Below are 18182 nucleotides of genomic sequence, written 5' to 3'. Positions count from 1 at the left end.
CTCATGACTACTCTATCTAACTTTTGTGGATCCTTTCAGACTCGACGCATGAAACAACATTTGTACTGTTATTCGGAAAAAAATCGGGAATCGCCGACACCTCATAAAAACCGTAACACGCCAACGGGCACGGAAAACCTTACGGTGGACTCTAGACATTGTGTTGCATCCCCACCTTTGCTGATAGATAATTCGCATTCTGGGCATATTTCTGGACGGTCGATTTCTGCGCAGGTCGCCACCAGCGTTGACTATGCTCAGCGTACGCCCGTCCTTGTGAACACGCTTGGTTCTGCAGAGCGACAACTTAAATGTGGTAAATCATCGTCCTGTGTTGACTTTTGATAAATCATTCATTCATCTTTGAACAAGTAATCATGTTTTGGAGCTGCCACATTCTAAGAACTTTTTTTCTGTAGGCCGAATGTTTTGATGGTCTACACTCAGTCTCACGAGCATTACTACGCCGTTGTTAACAACCAGGAGATGCTCTGTTTTTGGGCCTCAGGACTCCCTGGAAGTTTCTTCTTCTTCAAAGAGTTGAGTAACATTTCAAAAAACTAATGAAATCCGTTAATTAAAACTGTTGATCGGGCTGGTGGGTCCAAATCCGAACCAGAAGCACGGCGGATTGCTTTTTCCAGCATTGACTTCATTCTGGTGTCTGCGGCCATTAGCATAATAAATCGGAGATCACTTGTCACACTCATGAGAGGCAATATCTGGTTCGCCGTGACTAGGTAGGACATTCGGAAACCACCTTCTTATGCCGTTTGATAAACTTGATGGCTGGCAACACCAACCTCGAATGTCCATAATATAGCAAAATCTGAGACGTACCCAGTGACTCGAGCTTGACATTGAACGGCGTACGCACAACAATACACGGGACGTAGTACACGGGCAGATCCACTGTGGGTTTTTCAGTTCGGTTCTCTATCATTCAGGTGAAACTTGTAAACCGCGGTTCTGATGGGCAAACTTTATATCCGTTCAGCAGTGGCTTCCTAGTGTTCACGTGACTTTTGATCCGAAACTCTACTTGATTAACGCGCATGGCAACCGGGAAGTTGAGGTAGAATCTTCGATTACTGCTAGGCTGCCACCAAACCTGCCGCAGCACGATAACTTTGATACAATACCCATTGTTAGAGTCATATATTGACTGCTTATGATACGTATCCTTCTTTTTCTCTTTCAGTTTCCTTTCTTGAGACCCAACGGTCATCAGCAGCACAGGCGCATCCTAATCGTTGCCCTGTTCCTACTTCCTCCGTATCCTCATCTCTTCTCTCCAATCGACCATCTTTATCCTTGTCCGCCGTACTGTCTGCCCCGTTGCAGTTAGTCAGAACCTCTCCAAAACCGACCGCTGAACCTGATCTACCCCAATCGACACTCAGTCCGCAAAGTAAACCTACGCCTCCTACCAAGCCCATGGTTCTTCAAACTCCCTCATCTGGAACTGGCAGTGATTCAACGCAAACGAGGGTCGAATTGTCCTTGACTTTTAAGCATATGGGTAACGTTGCGCGCATACCACTCAATCGTTCCCATTCACGCACATCCCCCTATGACCGTTCCCACCGCTCCACATCCCCAGAGCCGTCCGCAGTAACAACCCAAAGTGAGCAGTGTTCCTTACATGTATTCATATTTTAACTTTAAAGGTAAAAATGTGCTTGCGGGCTGATTGTGTCCCTGGGTATGTTTCTTTGATCGCTACGGAAGGTATTTTTAGCTTAGTCGTAAATAAGACTAGTCTTTCAAACCCCTTGGCGTTTTCGGTGTACATTATGTTTGCCTTACATCGTTGACTTGTTTTTCAATAGCACTGACAATAAATGGAGGTGACCTCGTAGGCAATTCTCGCTTTTGTGTGGAACACAAATGCAATAGCTCCGGTCAAAAGTAGCGTATAAACAGGAAAGTCTATCCACAATGACCACTGGTAGGGAGAGTCAAAACGCTCAATTCGGGGGAGTTGACAGTCTAGGCGGTTTTGTAGTGCAACATCTGTTCATGGACCAAAGTGTATTCTCAGAGGACTTCGATTTTAACTTCTATGTGCTCGTTATTGATAATAGGGCCCAAAAACCTTTTGTAGATGTCATTAGAGGAGTGTGATGGTTCCTTCCACAAACGATCTGTGATGGAGTGTGATGGTTCCTTCCACAAACGATCACTGTACCCACCTTACGATGACTTTCTTCTAGGAAATGATCTGTTGAGTGGTAGATTTACGGAGTTTATCTGTACCGTACTTTTATGGTCCTTTTTATCTCTTCGCAGTTCACCGGGTGGATGGGTCAAACCACGGATTAAGATCTTTGCGGCATCTACAGCTGTTGAATTTTTTAAAAACCATTCTACCGCCTGGATCTTGTTCTAGCTTGCTCTGCTATTTTTCTTTCGTTGTTATCATTTATGAAGCATAGGCCATACCAAGCGTATGCTCAACAATTTTGGTATCGTTCCTTGAACTCACACTGACGAAAGTTTTGGACTATGATCACTAGATTCTTAGGCGTTGTCCGTTTATATGAAGTTCTGCAACCCACTCTGGTAGGTGCGAACAACCGGCTAAAGCACCAGTTGACCTACACAGAATCTATAGCACAGTAGACCTCCTAAGAGGTATGGAGCATGAGCTTGTATACGCATCAATGGTGATAGAGAACTTGCTCAGCTGGGTCTGCAGTGCGATTGGGTTCCCAAGTCAGCTATTTTGAAAGACTAACGCTGTCAGTGTTTGATCAAAGCTGCAATATCTAGGTTCAGTGGATCATTTTGACCGGACACTTGGTGCCAGGAGAGAAACAACAGGGTTGTAGGCATCTCCTGTTGATTTTCTAAAGCAGTTTGACAAACTGTGAGCTATCGGAAAAGCTGGACAACTAATCGGACACTTTTTGTCACTTAATGTAATACGAGGCTGTGTTGAACCGATAGCTTCTCCGTTAGCCCCAAGTTTTTACTTACTCTCCGCCCACGAAGTCAAATCCGAAAAAATGTCATTGAATACTACAGAAAGGAGTGAACTTTCAGTGGGCACGCTGCCTTGGTTTTGCTATACCCTTGTATACTATAGGTAAATATAAAGTAAATTGAACTTAGATGGCTTGTCTATTTTCACTTCAACTCCTTGTATGTACTTGCGTCAACTGTGGTGCTTCGTAGGGTCCTTTGTAAAGTTTTTGTGTACTCAATTTATCAGCCCGACAAGCCGTATGAACTCGTTTTATTGTCTCAAAGTTGAATGATTGGATAAAGCCACACTCCCATTATTAGGAACAAATCATTTAGCCTTTCTGCTACTTTTAGTGTCTTTTGTCCATCCGACAAGTCGCCGTCGTTGGTGCGCAGTTTGCATGTGGTTCGCGTCCACTTAATTTAGTGTCTTAGTAAAAGCATCCCAACAGTTTCTGACTGGGAGATCGGCGATCTAAATACACTCAGAATTTTTAGATCTTTAGTCTTTATACTTGCGCACTCTGGCAGTAGTTCACAGCTCCGAATCGAGTGCTAACTGCGCACCTTCATGAAGTCGCCTTTTCAGCCGTCGATTTGCCCAAAACTGTTTCTAGTGACACGATTTTAAAATGTAGCGATTACATTGCAAACTCGGATGCCATCCGGACACAACACTGGCAACCGGCATTCAGCGGCTACTGAAACACTGTTGCCAGACTGCCCTAGAATTTCGACGAATCAAAGTCCGCCTTGATGTTGGACTGGCCAAGGGTCAAATCTGTCGATCAGTCACTTGCGAGTTAAGCTTATTGACCGTTTCAACACCTAATTGCGATCGGTAAGGTGGTATGGGCATAGGATTCTGTGTAACAGGTGGGCACCTGAATGTGGGGAGTTGGAAGCGTTGTCTTGGGACCGCTGAACGATCCGGGATTCCAACGGAATGCTCTGACAAAATTCCTTGAGGTTTCAAACAAAGCACTCCAAAACTCATTTGGTCCCAAAGAGTAGCTGACTCAGCGTTCTCCCACTTCGGTAGACAGAGGCACTAGATTCGAATGAGAGTGAAGTGCTGACCCATGAATGAAACAGTTCAGTGAAGTGAGTGAGAAGCTTGATTACGTTCCACTGACTGAGAGCATAGTATGCAAACGCCATACACCGTGACTATACTGGACTTGCAGTGCTTCGTGTTATCCAAAGACTGTTTTCGCTGCTCAACTGTAAGATATGTTCTGAAAGCATATAAAATGAACCCATTCCTTCTGTGTTACTTAGATATAGCTTTGTGAGGAATAGTTGTATTTTTCTGTGAGGCCTTAAAGATTAGTGTTCTGCTATAAGTGAGCGTTTTAATATCACTGAATTGGTTTCGTTTTCATACAACAGACACGAAACTAATTCCATGTCCACACGAACATGGACAAAATCCATGGATGATATCTGATGTTCTCAGTGGTCCGATGACATAATTCATTGTCAACTACTCTGCGGCTTTCACATGTCCAGTCGACTTTTTGCTCCATAGTTGCCCTGTGAGAGTGATTTTTCGGCTAGAATCGAGTTCAAACCGCAACTTTTTCGGTCAGTAGCTCAGGTTCGGATGGAGCCTGTTCAGCCATAGCATACTTTTATTAGGGTTACGTCTTGTAGTCGTTTGAATGAGTGCGAACATCGCTTTCGTGCCATATTCCTACGCGTTGGTTGTGTGTATAAGCCGGGTCGTTCCGTTATCTACGCCTCTATAAATTTCGATTGGTTGCCGTCTAGATCTCAACCATATTCCTGATAATCCGAAAATGAATACTCCATCACTCTCATTAGGTAGTTTTGGGCAACTTTGTGGTCATTTTTTGTTTCCAGAGGCGCACCACATGTATCTATCAAGGAATGAGGAATAACACGTTCCAACGCAAATTTTCATTCAACTTCCCTGGTTGACGGCCACTGTGCCTTTTTCCGCGAATGCTTTACATTGATCCCATTCTGAACTTTCGTTCTCTGAGTTACGGTGGTAATTTGTGTCTAGGTTCCTGTAAGTAGGTTTCTCACTTAAGCTGTGCGATAACTCGGCCTGGTGCTTTGCCGGCTTGTCAACTACCGATTATTAAATATCGAAAACGGTTGGCTGGACAACTTGTGACTTTGGAGCACAGCATGAGGTAGATTACGATGCAGTCCATTTCCCAAGACGTCTCAGCGTGAGTCTCCATGATGACTGTCAGGGTCTAGCTTCCAATAAAGGTCTGTGGCGTTTTCTCTGTCGATTTCTATCCAAGGAAATAAAAAATCGTTTAACTCTAGCACTTTCCGTGCCTAGCTACCGTGCCGCACGAAGGAGACACGAGGGCAGGGATACTGCCAGGTCGTCCAAGCCTAGACAGGGGAAGTCGAAGGGCAGATGTCGGGTTCGAACCACGGACCTTCCGGTCAGTAAATTCGCGCTCTGACCACTTGGGGCAACTCGCCTCCTCTGTCCAAAGTCATCTCAACTTAAAAGTTCCGACACCTAGAAGTGTTTGTACTGCATTGTAGGGTATGCACATAGCGTTATTTTATTATTCTCACACTAAATTTTTATTTTATTATTTAGTATGTTTTTTGGGTTTGACATACCATATCCCACCACTCGTTAGTATCTCTGACGGTGACGATAATAATATGTTATTCCCATCTTCTTTTGCACAGAAGAACCGAATGGATTGACGGACAACCGAACTAGTGCCTTCCACCTGCCACATCAGCCTAACCGTCCACGGGATCTTGACATTCCTTCTCCTGACTCAGCAAATAAACCTTCCATGCCTTTATCCAGTTCTCCAAGAAATGACCCGTATTCAGAGGATTCTCCAACTAGACGAACACAGTCGCCTGATCTCAGTCTGTGCAGTTTGGCCTCCGATGATTTGATGTTGGATACAGGCCTCCCCTCCCCAGTAGCCACACCCGACAGTGAGCTCGACATCCGGATGAAGAGAGATAAATTTTTTGGATTGCGAGACTCTATGGTTTACAGTCGTTTGGAGTCCGTAACCGAGCTAAGCCATGACGATTTGTCACACCCTGAAGTACCGGAGCTCCGAGAAATGGCTGGTAACAGTAGAGGGCACTGTTCTCCTATACGAGGGCAGAGAGATTTGCAGCAAAAAAAACTGCAGGACCCTGATAGTCCAATTTGTATTTGCCCGTCATCTGCGAATTGTGATTGCAAATCATGTGAAGACTGTTCTTCGTTCCACAATCGTCGGCGGCGTACGACGGTTTCGGTCTCAGGTTCTTTCGGTCGGTTTAGTTTACGGTGAGCTTCTTTCACTGGCAACTTTACTCCACGTCTTAAGTTAACGCAGTTAACTTTCGGAATCACAATATCCTTTGGTCTTCGTATTTCGGTGAATGTCATCAAATCGAGGTAGTACAATTATTAATACATTTCCGATGAGATGAATTGCTATTAGCTACCAGTTTCTGTCTTATTCCATCAATCAGTACCCCTGGGTTATCACTTTATGCTAATTTGCAGGGTGCGTCATGTAATGTTTTTTTTTTGCATGGAACTTCGACTCAAGTAGTCATCAATGATTTCACGCCAAGTACTCGCACCATATGTCTGTTCTTTGGGTTTCCCTTACTAATACCACTGCCAGCTTGCTATTTATCTGTGTAGTGAATCGATAGTACCCTCTGGACAGCTACGGATCAATCTCGGCCCCATTATACATGGGGCGAATAGCCTTAAACTTGCTATTACCGTGTGTAGCCTAATATGAGGAAAAGTTGTTACCGGATGTGGACGGTGGTTAGCCAGAGAGGTTACTGCGACGGATAGTCCATCTGCTTAACTTCATCTTCTCCCAACTTTTATGGGATTTCGTCTTGTGGCTTTCGAAGCAGTAACTAATCACCGTTTACAGTTTCCACTCGCGGTTGTGTAGTCTAGACCACTTCAGTGGGTAAATAACATTTCTGTCATCCAAATTATTTCCCTTTTCAGTCGTCTTCGATCACGTCCACGCTCATTATCTTACTCCCAAGCCGCCGCTAGCCTAGACCCAAGTGGCAACGAAGGTGTGGCAAATTTGGGCGATCGGACCTTTTATCTCTTGGGCACTGACCAACGTCAAATGCTGCAGGAACTCCAAAGTGTGAAAACAACTTTGCTTAGACTTCGACGACTGCTGAGTGAAGTAAGCTGCTCTCCTAAGGCAACATCTGATTTTTCCCTTTGTTTCACTTAATCGGATTTCATGGGTGTAGTTCGAATAGCATAGATTTAATGCAGTGGTACTTCAGCCTTTTACGTTATTGTTTCGCCTTTGTGTTGAGTTATTTTACATACGGATGAGTTTTATGATTTATTTTCCCTTGGTTACTAACTTCGCCAGTTTTTTTAGATATTCCTAATTAACTTCGCACCATGGGAGAAAACGCCCATCGACGGAGGTGCAGAGAGCACACGAATATTACCAGCTTTCTAGGGTAACAATGAATGAGTGACGCAGCTGAGTTAGATTTCCCTAGGGGGGGTGTCATAACGGATTGTGCCTGACTGGGGTAATGTGAGCGTTGTCCGACCATACAGTGGTTTGCAGTGTATACGCATATGGGTCTATCACTATGCTTTTAGGTCCGTGTATTCACCCACAGATTCGGAAGTTTTGGGGAATACAAACTACTATGATATAGTGTGGCAAAACTTCGTTGATATCAATTCTACTCTGAGATGATCACCCAAACAATAACGCGACAATGACTTAAAACGGCACCGATCCATAATCGAATGGAACGATTGTGTGGTGCCTTTACCCTGTTTATTTGTCAATCGCTCTTATTTTCCGAAACGTTAGTGACGTGAGGAACGTAAGAGTGGTCTCAATATACGGACTGTAGGCTCGTGTTTGCTTTATTGCATGCTTGTTTACTGGAAAGAAACTCACTTAAAGCGTTTTTGTCGCAGATGGGAAGAGATGGCTCACTGGTTGGAGTGCGAATTCACTGACCGAAAGGTCTGTGATTGGAACCCGACCTCTGCCTCGAATTGGGCAATCTGGCAGTATCCCGGCCCTCGTGTTTTTTTCAGGTGGAATAACATTCAGGCACTAAAAGAGTGTTTATAGCTGACGATTATTTTTATCTCACAGCTCGCGTACTGTTGAATTACACCTCGGTGGATCGCTGGCGGAAACCTACATTATTATCTGAAGTTATGGGTTGTTTTATTATTGTCTCACGGTGGTACTGTACTGATGGGTAAATGCGTTCCGAGGGAAGCGAACATGTCCCGTCAGCTATTCTGCTTAATTCAAAGTTTTTGGTTGTCTCCATAGGTGCAGTCATTTAGAGTTTCCACATCAAAAACGCTGGCCGGTAACCTTTTGCATTTCCTATCGTACCGAGCATCGTTTAGTTAATTCAGAGCTGTTGGATTGTGTCGCATTCTTCGTCTTGCCCACCAGAATGATGGTGTACTATTAACTATCTCGACTGTCTTGGAATCTAGTGTTTAGTGATGAAGCCCGTATTACCTACACTTTAGTAGCTAACGTGTAGCATTACAGTTGTTCACCTGTTTCTAAGACCCGTCTACATGTCTCGTACTGTTCTTCCTTTCAAGGATCAGTGGCATCTGCCAGTATTCCACGAGCAGCTGAGAATGACTGAACCAACCAAAGTGAGTAAAACGTCCACCACTTTTACTTTTTCGTCGCCGTCACCTTGAGTGTGACCATTTTCCCACACCCCGTAGACACCGATGCGCATGCACGCGATGTATGGTTAGTGTATTGTAGGTGTTTCACTGTTTCTCCAACTGCTTATCAGAAGGACAGTTGGGTCCTAATCGCTGTCCAGAATGGAGGACTACTCCTGACGGACTGAGTAGCTTTGCAGTTCAGTAGCAAATATCTAACCAAAAGTTTTGGGTTATGTCATCTGCTAGAACGGGAGCTAAGCATGGAAGCTCGGGATGGTTCATTAGCTAATTCGCGAAGTTGTTGGCCGGAAGAGCCGTGGTTCGAACCCGACCGCTACTTCTCGATTGCTCTTGTCTAGGCTTGAGCAACTTGGCAGTATCTTGGCCCTTCCTTCGGGTTGCGTGACAGCTAGGCACCGAAATGGTGTTGCATTTGAAGCACACATGCAATCCCAAACAAACGATCGTCAGTGGTATATCGTGGTATATCTTTACTAGGACCCTTTCATTTCATTGTTTCTTGTAGTGAACGAAAGAGCAGACGTTTGTGACTGGAAACCAAACGCTGATCTGCCATCTTCTGGTTGATTGTTGTGTCAGCCAAAGACAGTGACCGACATTTTACTTGTGCTCCCAACTATCACCTCATTTTGTTCGTGTCAGCACAGTGGTAATATGAAAAGTGGAAGGGGGTCAGATGATCCGCTCACAATTAATTGGGCAACTTTTCTTGTGTTTTCGTGTTTGGTGGTCCGTCTGATTAGCTGCTGATCAGCTGACCACACACGCAACGACGCTGTTGTCCCGGCTGTTGGTCGAAAACGTGACCACTCGTTTTAGTCAGATGATTCCTATACCTCGATTCAAGTGTTCCTGAGCCTGTGAAAATCCACTTGTTTTCTCTGTCCGCTCTCAGTTTGTTTTTGCCCTCTGGTTGCTACCGCCAATGAGCTCTGTTTTCAGACGTACCAGTTTGGTTTCTCTGTGATCTTATCGGGCGGATTTTCAGTGCAGTTAAGTTCACTTTGAGTACCATGAACCGTGTATGATAATTGGGTTGCTGTTTAGGAATAACAACGTGGATCACTGTGAGATCCTGCTTGAATTGGACCGTGGTCTTTTTTTGGGACACACGCAGTCAAACATCGATTCCTAACCGACCGCTTTGTTTCGCATTCGTATGTTGCCCAGACCGCTTCTGCCGATACACTTCATCCATCACCGAATCTTGCAGTCAGTGATTATCATTGTGGCTCGGAATGGGAAGCGAGCTTAATCACGGGCACAAACCAGAATATGGTCTGACTCCATACACATTTTACAATAGGAGCGATGGTCTTGATCACAAGACCACCATCTTTAGCCAGTTGCTATGTTAGCAGACTGAGTACGTGTGTGGTCACGGCCAGGAAGACATCAGGCAACGTGATGTCTGCTTATGTGCTCAAAGTTTATGCTTGCGACAAACAGTTCTTGACCAGCGCGCAGTTTTAAGTTGCGATCACCATTGTCACTTCCGGGAGCGTCTATTCCAAATCATCCACCAGGATGGCTCATGATCGTCGATGCTTCGTAACTAAGTCTTCCAAATGCCAGCTAGAATAATGGTATCGAAACGTTCCGCCATTTGCACAAGTTGAAATGTCTCCTTAAAAGACTCATTTGCAGTGTTATTGTTACGCTTTGTTGTGGCATATGCACAAGTAAGAATTAGAGTTCGGTTCCGGATCGTTGATTGCGGATTCCGGCAGACTCTGCCAGTGTGACTGCATACAGTCGGCTGTTTATGGGAATTCAGTCAAGGAGAGCGTCTTCATTCTTCGTGGTGAACACATAAGGTGAATGATTGCGAGCACAGGGTGCCACTGTGTTACGCGACAGTAGGAGTGTAAACCTTGAGCAAGCTGAGATTTCCTCGACCGTTTTCACACTAATTACCTTAGTAAGGTCAGGTTTGCGTATTTCAGAGATAACACACATCGATTTACCAATAGGAAAAGTGAACGAGGAAGGTCTGTTGACCTTATCAAAGAATATGTATGAAGCATTTTTTCCGTTTTCTGAGTGGAGGGCTACGAATGGACGATAAAGCTCTAGGGTAGGAAGTGAGGATACCATATTGGTAAGGGTAAAAATTGAATTTGGAGTAAAAATGGAGTAGGTATCGTATGGACAGAGGTAGCTTCCCGTTGGTGCAGACTTCGGAATGGGGTTCGGTCGTTGCATCCCTGCTTGAGCCTGTTACTCAACTAAATGGCAATGGAAGAAGGTAAGTCTTTGAATTTAGACCCTCCATATAGTCCTCAACTAGTGGGGCAGTCAGTGCTGGCCCGGAAACAGTGACCCACCACTCCTACCTACTTGATTTTGGATGCTCATTTAGGGCGAGCGCTCAGGGGGCAAGGCATTTCTGACCCCAGATGCCAATGTGCACACAAGGTAGCCTTGTGCTGCCAGGGGCCATCGATTTTGTCCTCTTTTTTCGACGCACTGAACAATATTACAACACCCGTGGTCATCTGGCGTCGGTCTGAGTGTGAGACTATTTGGGCCGACATTTTTAGCTCGCCCTTCCTCAGAAGAAAGAAGCTGGGGTCTTTGATATCATGGATACGGAAATGCTGTTCACCTGGGATTAACGTCTCACATCCTTCAATTACCTGTCTCCTAGTCCACTATTGGCCTGATCGCCTTTTATTCCGATTATTGGAAGCAACAAAGCAACGGGCCACTACTTCAGGATGGCAACGATTGATCGGTTCACATTGCTATACCTAACACCAAACGGTAGCCAATCTGATTTGTGCGTATACGTATATGATGAGGTGAAAATACACTACGTGTCTCTTCATTAGTAATCGTATTACTGTAAATTTTGACGTACTTTTAACTGAACAAAAAACTGTAAAATCTCCATGTTTTTCCCTAATTACCTTAGAGCTCCCATATCCGACCATCACTTCCTCCTGAATGGCTGTCCCCTTTGGATTCTGACGCGTCCGAACCCAGTTCTCACCTTTCATCGGCACTAGGCCATCAGCAGATGACGTATGATTCCGTATCACGCGAACCTGCTTGGGTGGACAACAAGGGGGACATGGTTTCAAACAAGTCCATGGAGATGTCATGCAGGAACGCTGACGGCATGTATTCTGTTCGATCTCCACGGTTCTCCGTGGACTCGGATGTCGTCACCAAGTTAGTTGAGGTATGAAACCCTGTCCCGTCCCAGGCGTATGTCGAAAAGATGCGCAAATTCCAAAGTACTCTTGGAGTAGTTCGGTTATGTCTACAGTTCTAGCTCCAGTTTTCGACTTTTCCCTGTAAATGATTACGCCGTAGAACGTCCTTTCACGAACAAACCCTTCATGGTTTCTTCACAATAAGGACGATTTTCTTAGTCGCACTTGTGAGTCTTTCCTCGCTTACTTTCCACATCCCATCTAGAGTCTGTCCCAGCTGCAAGCCGAAAATATGCAGCTAAACGTTCATCCGGAATGCACTGAACACTGCACTCCTTCAAGTCAATCGTGATGGCTCCAAACCCTGTGAAAAACGGCAGTTTTCACTTACTATGTCTTGTCACCTTTGGTTTTCAAGTAAGTTATGAGAACCGTGCGTGCGAATTTCAATGTTATCGTGTCCAGTCTAAATCAGGGCGTGGTAGGTCATCTCTCTACTTTGAATTTATGACACTGAATGATACGAGATACCAGATACGAGTTACCAAATTTATTCTGGTTACTTCAATAGAAACACTGGCATCCAAGTTGCCTCTTATCGCTGTGTATCTAGTAGAAGAGCAACGGTCTTCGCAACTTCGTCAGCTGCACGATCAACTGGAGCATTTGGATACACTTGATTGTCCTAGCCGAATAATGCACTGGGTCGGGTAGTTTTACTGAAGTTTATGGTGCACCAAGTTGCACACACACACATGGCCTTGATGTATGTCACCAGCCACATATTGATTTGAAATTCTACGCTTCCATGTGACTTCTTCTCCTGTACCGCTACAGAAAAACTTGTGCTTTTTCACTCCACCAGTGGAATGAGTTACCGAAGAGATTGTTATTGCAAGAGCGCTGTAACTAAGTAAGAGTTGCGAACTTGGATTGCAGGATGCCAGTGCCGATGGTAGCAAAGGTATTTGTTCCATAGTCTCTAGCCACTGACTGACGTCTCCTTTTCTTCACCATAAGGCTTTCAAGTAAACCATGTTTGTCCGGCAACAAAGCATCAGTGATGTTATGTTGTCGATGGTGATGAATCGGCGTGTGATTGTTCAGCGATTTCTGTACGTGTCCGTCCTAGTTAGAATGCGCCCGATAGGTCTCGTCATCAGAACATGTATCAGCAGATTGATGCGGAGGGAACGGACCCACCATGCATTATTCCACTCTCAGCTAGATGACACCCTGAAATCGAGTGGCCATACTGATCTTGAGCGTTTCGCAAGGAGCTGGTAGAATCCCTTTCGACAGAGTTAAAAAAAAGTGATAGGGCAAAAGGGCTAACGCGCTTCAGAAAAGAAAGGTGCTATTCCGCTTGTCGATTTAGTGAAATAATTTAACTTCACAAAGGAAACTACTCATAAGGTTGCTGAAAACTCTTCGAAGAACAAAGATGTAATACGATGGAAATTCCTACATCTGCGTGTGAAATCAATTCAACCCGGCCACTCTGTCCACTTACAGTCCCCATATAAACAAAGTAGCATTTATTGTATGCGACACTCCAAAACCATTTCAGGTGTTTTTATGAGTGACCTACTAGCTAGACAAGCTTGTCAGAGGGCGTCAGGCCGGTGGGCAACAGCCTGAAACGCTGAGCAAAGGATACCCCAACCCCACTGGTAAACAACCAACCTGCGTCTAGGCTCTTAACACAAACACGGAACAATTTTTAGGCTAATGCCTTGACAATTACCAGATTCTCCGATGTGAGTCACGGCTATTCATATAAAAATGGCCTAACTATTCACCGGTAGTTGTGGACTGTTTGAATAGGTCGACAGTTTTCATGAAGGAAACTACTCACAAGGTCGCTGAAAACTCTTCGACAGCAACCTTGTGAGTACTTTCCTTTATGAAAATATACTGCAACGTCTCGAATATCGTGCTAACTGAAACGTGAGGCGGCCTGTGTGCAGCATATTCAGTTGTAGAATATCATAAACGAGGGATTCATTTGAAAACCAAATTGATTTGCAAATGAGTGTATTTCTCGAAATAGTTCAACATTTTAAGCACCTGTTGTGATGACATTCGAAGCCTTGATAACACTCCCAAAGCTTAGTTCTCTTAGGCTCACCTCCCAAATAGTAGATCATGTCCCAGTCACGAAAAAACCTCCAACGTAACCGTGTGCTGTTGCTTAAGTGACAATTCATCTCAGTCTAAAGGATTTTGACGACGCTGAATGTTGGTTTTCTCCTCGTATATGTGGCCTAGTTTTGGACAAACTTAATCCCATTGTTTATTCTGCGAATGTCCAAGTAGTAGCGAACGCATAGTAGCGTACTGGTGAATTCGACAGGTTTAACTGTGACGAAAGCTCACCACCTTGTCATTGTGATACAAGGCTTAATTCAACATCATGATGTTTTTGAATGGCAGGGACGTCCAAGAGTGATGCTTTCGAAAACTGCTTGCTCAACGTGTATCACTTGTAAACCTGGTATGCTCGTTATCTAGTCTATTTTGGTTTTTTTTCGGTAATGGGTTTAGTAGTCCACCAGAAAGCAATGCGATCGTTCTCCACTCTTCTAAACACATTAAAATAATAATAATTCGAGCATGGCGCACTAATCATCTTTTTTGGAAGAAGATATTCCAAGGGTACAATTGAAAGAAGAAAGAAGAAGAGAAAGATGTAATTTACGGAATTGGCACAACACGTCGGTCACACTTACACAGAAAGAGAAAGAAAGAAAGCGTTCAGCTGTAGCACCCTTTCGTTGCCTAGCTGCCATGCCACCCGAAGGAAGCACGAGGGCTAGGATACTGCCAGGTTGCCCAAGCCTAGACAGGGGAAGTCGAGTGGCGGAGGTCGGATTCGAACCACGAACCTTCCGGTCAGTAAATTCTCGCCCCGATTGACTCGTCTAGTTTGCTAAAGTATTTGGAAAATTATTGTATATGGTATCCTCGTTTGGATATGATCGTACATCGAAAAGATTGGTTAAGCGGTGCCTGTTGATAAGAGAACCATTAATGGAAACATTACGTTTTTTAGGACTATCCACGAAAATATAGGAGCAACCCAGTGTATATATAACTGCATGAACAACAGGACATAGGACAGGTCACAAGAGTGTCCAATTCGGAATGCAAGCTTATGTATGTGCTAGGGACATATGGTTCGGATTCCTGGGGTTGTTAGTCCAAATTCCACACCGATACCGCTTTACCGCCCGCATTTGGGCGTTGCTACGACCAAGAAGCCCGTCCCGCACGCGATTGGCCAGAAGATCGGGCCACTTGTCGGTCTTGCATCACGTCGAGCTTTGATTGGCCGAAGATGTATACCCAACAGCCATTCGAGTATCCGCCGCTTGCCAGTGCAGCATCGAGGGTGGCGTCGGATTTGCCAGCATGTTGTTGCTGCATACACGTAATGTACAACGCGCTGCACAAGTGATTTTGACCTGGTTTTGGGACATGATATAGGCTATGCTCCCTTGGTGGTTGTTTTAATGGGAATGCTAGCTTGGAAGTTTCAGACCGAGAACTAAGCTGAGGAAAAACCGTCAATGTAGGAGTTGGCGATTTCAGGACTATCCGAAATCAACAACGGCACTGTTCTTGCCTAGGTGGAGACATTCGATTTTCTGGCCGTATTTGGAACTTTTACAGAAATGTAAGCCATTCATTTCTCGAATAATGCACCACTAACAAACCCTCAAGAGTGCGAGCTGGCCGGTGCTTAGAGCGCGAATCGATTGACCGGAAGTCCTTGGTTGTAACCCAACCTCTATCTTGACTGCTTTCTCGTCTAGGCTTGGGAGCCCTGCACCACTAACAAACCTTCAAGAGTGCGAGCTGGCCGGTTCTTAGAGCGCGAATCGATTGACCGTAAGTCCTTGGTTGTAACCCAACCTCTGTCTTGACTGCTTTCTCGTCTAGGCTTGGGAGCCCTGTAGTATCTCAGCCCTCGGGCTTCCTTCTAATGGCATGGCAGTTAGGTACCGAAAGGGTGTTACAGCCGAATGATCGAACTCTCACTTATACACAGAGTGACCAGCTGGACGTTTGTTTGTTGTGGGAACGTCTTAGTTTGATTTGGTTCGTTTCGCTCGTTGTGTACATAGATATGTTCCGTTGGGTTGTTTAAGGCCACCCTAAAGGTTTTGCTGTATCGAACGCTTTTCTCCATCGCCCCATTGGTGAAGAACTAACATTTTTATCTCCTCTTTGTTGTTCCGATGTCTACAAAACTGCATCTTGTTTGAAATTTGGTAGTGAAGCACTAGCGTTTGACACGTGGGTTGCTGTCAGTGACGATAATGAAAATCACGATAACTGCATGTGAGCATCTGTGACATATTTGACGAAGTAGGGTCAGTTGTATGCTTCACGCACACCTATTCAGTCTTGTGCTCCAGTACGCACTACCGCCTACCTGACTTTCGAATTTGCCCCCAGCGGTTGATTTCGACTGAGGATTATTGGCTCAGAACCGCAAATTGTCCCACCGGGAGTAAGGTTTACGGACACGTATGAGATATGTTCTTTTGTAGAGATATTAGTATTCCCGATCCCGTAATAAGGGAATCACCTTCCCAAGCTTTTAGGATAAAATCCATCTCGTTCCATCATAATCTCATGTGCGGCCACTAATATATTGATTTGAACAGAGATAACATTTGAAAGGTTTACTCACATTCTTAAAAAATCGTTCAGCTGTAGTACCTTTCAGCGCCCAACTGCCATTCCACCCATAGGAGGCACGAGGGCTGGGATACTGTCATGTTGCCCAAGCCTAGACAGGGGAAGTCGGGAGACAGAGGTCGGATTCGAACCGCAATTTACCTTGTGGTAGTAAATTTGCGCTCTAACCACTTGGGCCATCTCACATTCTTACTTAGCTAGCTAAAGATACATGGTCCGGCGATTTCAGCGGGTAACTGACGATCTTATTCCGAATTACGACCGCGTTATTGGCTACATAAGCGTCACGTTTGTCAAGATGTGAAGTATTAACTTCTTGTTACTGTTATTGGTATCAAGTACGTACTTAAGGCTCCGCTGCAGCCATAAAGAAACACGTATTCATAATTACAATTGCCGCTCATTTTGCTCCAGTTTTTCATTTACCCGGGATCCAAACTGACTTCTCACCCACCTAAACACGGAGAGCGTATGCAGCGGAAGAATCGAAACATACCAGTGGCCTCGTGGGTCATTCACATGTGTGCATAGTAGCAGATAATGTCTCATCCCAGCTGCCTCCACCTACCACAGGGCTCTAAATTTCTTACACGTACACAAATCTTAACACGATGACACAGTCTTCAACGAACATCGCACTCCAAACGATGACCCAATTCGATGAGTCGCTTGACTAAATCTCAATCTGATTTCAAGAACTATTTGAAAGGACTTGGCTACAGTAACCTGAAGCACTGTAGTTATTCGCTTGCGATGCTCATGGTTTATGGATTTATTTCCATGCATGAAGATTTGGTTCCCCATCTTCACTGCAGCTGAGTGTTTTCTTTATGCCCCCCCTGCCTGTAGTACCCAGGTACTGGAAATGCATGCAACACTCAGTTTGGCCACCCTACATTTAGCCCCCAAATTTGGGAATTTAGCTATCGGAGCCTTAATCTGTTATATAACTGACTGTCTGAATGAGGCAGCGAGGCAGGTGACTGTGGTAATCGGTTCTAGTGCGCTTACTAAGCATCGGTCTGAGCTTCTTGGTGGATGATGTAACAATCTGACTTGCAGGCTTTTAATGATTTATTACCATATTATCATGATGCACACATCGTCGTACGATACTTAAATTCTTGAGGCAGTCGATCTGCTGTTTGCTTGTAACTGCACATTCGGTTTTCACATCAGGGTTCTGTGTGTCTACCGTATAAGTGCAATTAAATTGGCATTAAACAGGCACCATAAAGTTTGTCTGGTGATGGAATTCCTAGCGGGCATGGAATGATTCTTTTCAAACCGAGAAATCTACCATCTTATTCGCAACATAGTAGCTTTCCTTAATAGCATCCTGAGTATATCACTTGATAATGCGGCTACGACACCGTGCTTTCAATGGTATCCGTGGCTCATAGGCGTAGTCAGGTTGATGAAAATTCCAACAGTACTAAACTGAGTAACAGCCTCAACCTAAAGGAGGATTACATTTCAAGGTGATCGATACATCCTTTCGATTCGTCAAACGTGGGTATAGTGTACCGAGGGTTCGTGGCTTTCATTTCGGAGCAATTTCTAAATTCACTCACCAACGATGTTCTACCAAGGTGCTATGTACCTTTCCAAGTTTGAACGCAGAATCA

At 44.7% G+C, this 18182-nt stretch overlaps 1 protein-coding gene across 1 annotated transcript in view; it reads left to right on the top strand.

Annotated features, from left to right (window-relative positions):
* Positions 1–18182, top strand: part of T265_08179 (hypothetical protein) — a gene marked incomplete at both ends in the record, with an annotated part of 61562 nt that overhangs the window by 22504 nt on the left and 20876 nt on the right. Inside the window, 6 exons of the mRNA XM_009173904.1 lie at positions 40–316; positions 1202–1627; positions 5662–6271; positions 6965–7157; positions 8585–8641; positions 11601–11870. Coding sequence (XP_009172168.1) covers positions 40–316; positions 1202–1627; positions 5662–6271; positions 6965–7157; positions 8585–8641; positions 11601–11870 — 1833 coding nt within the window. The remainder of the gene's footprint in view (positions 1–39; positions 317–1201; positions 1628–5661; positions 6272–6964; positions 7158–8584; positions 8642–11600; positions 11871–18182) is intronic.

Source organism: Opisthorchis viverrini, assembly GCF_000715545.1.
Source record: "Opisthorchis viverrini unplaced genomic scaffold opera_v5_211, whole genome shotgun sequence".
Taxonomy (NCBI): Eukaryota; Metazoa; Platyhelminthes; class Trematoda; order Opisthorchiida; family Opisthorchiidae; genus Opisthorchis; species Opisthorchis viverrini.
The sequence above is the reverse complement of the archived record's forward strand: the minus strand, read 5'-3'. Positions and strand labels throughout refer to the sequence as shown.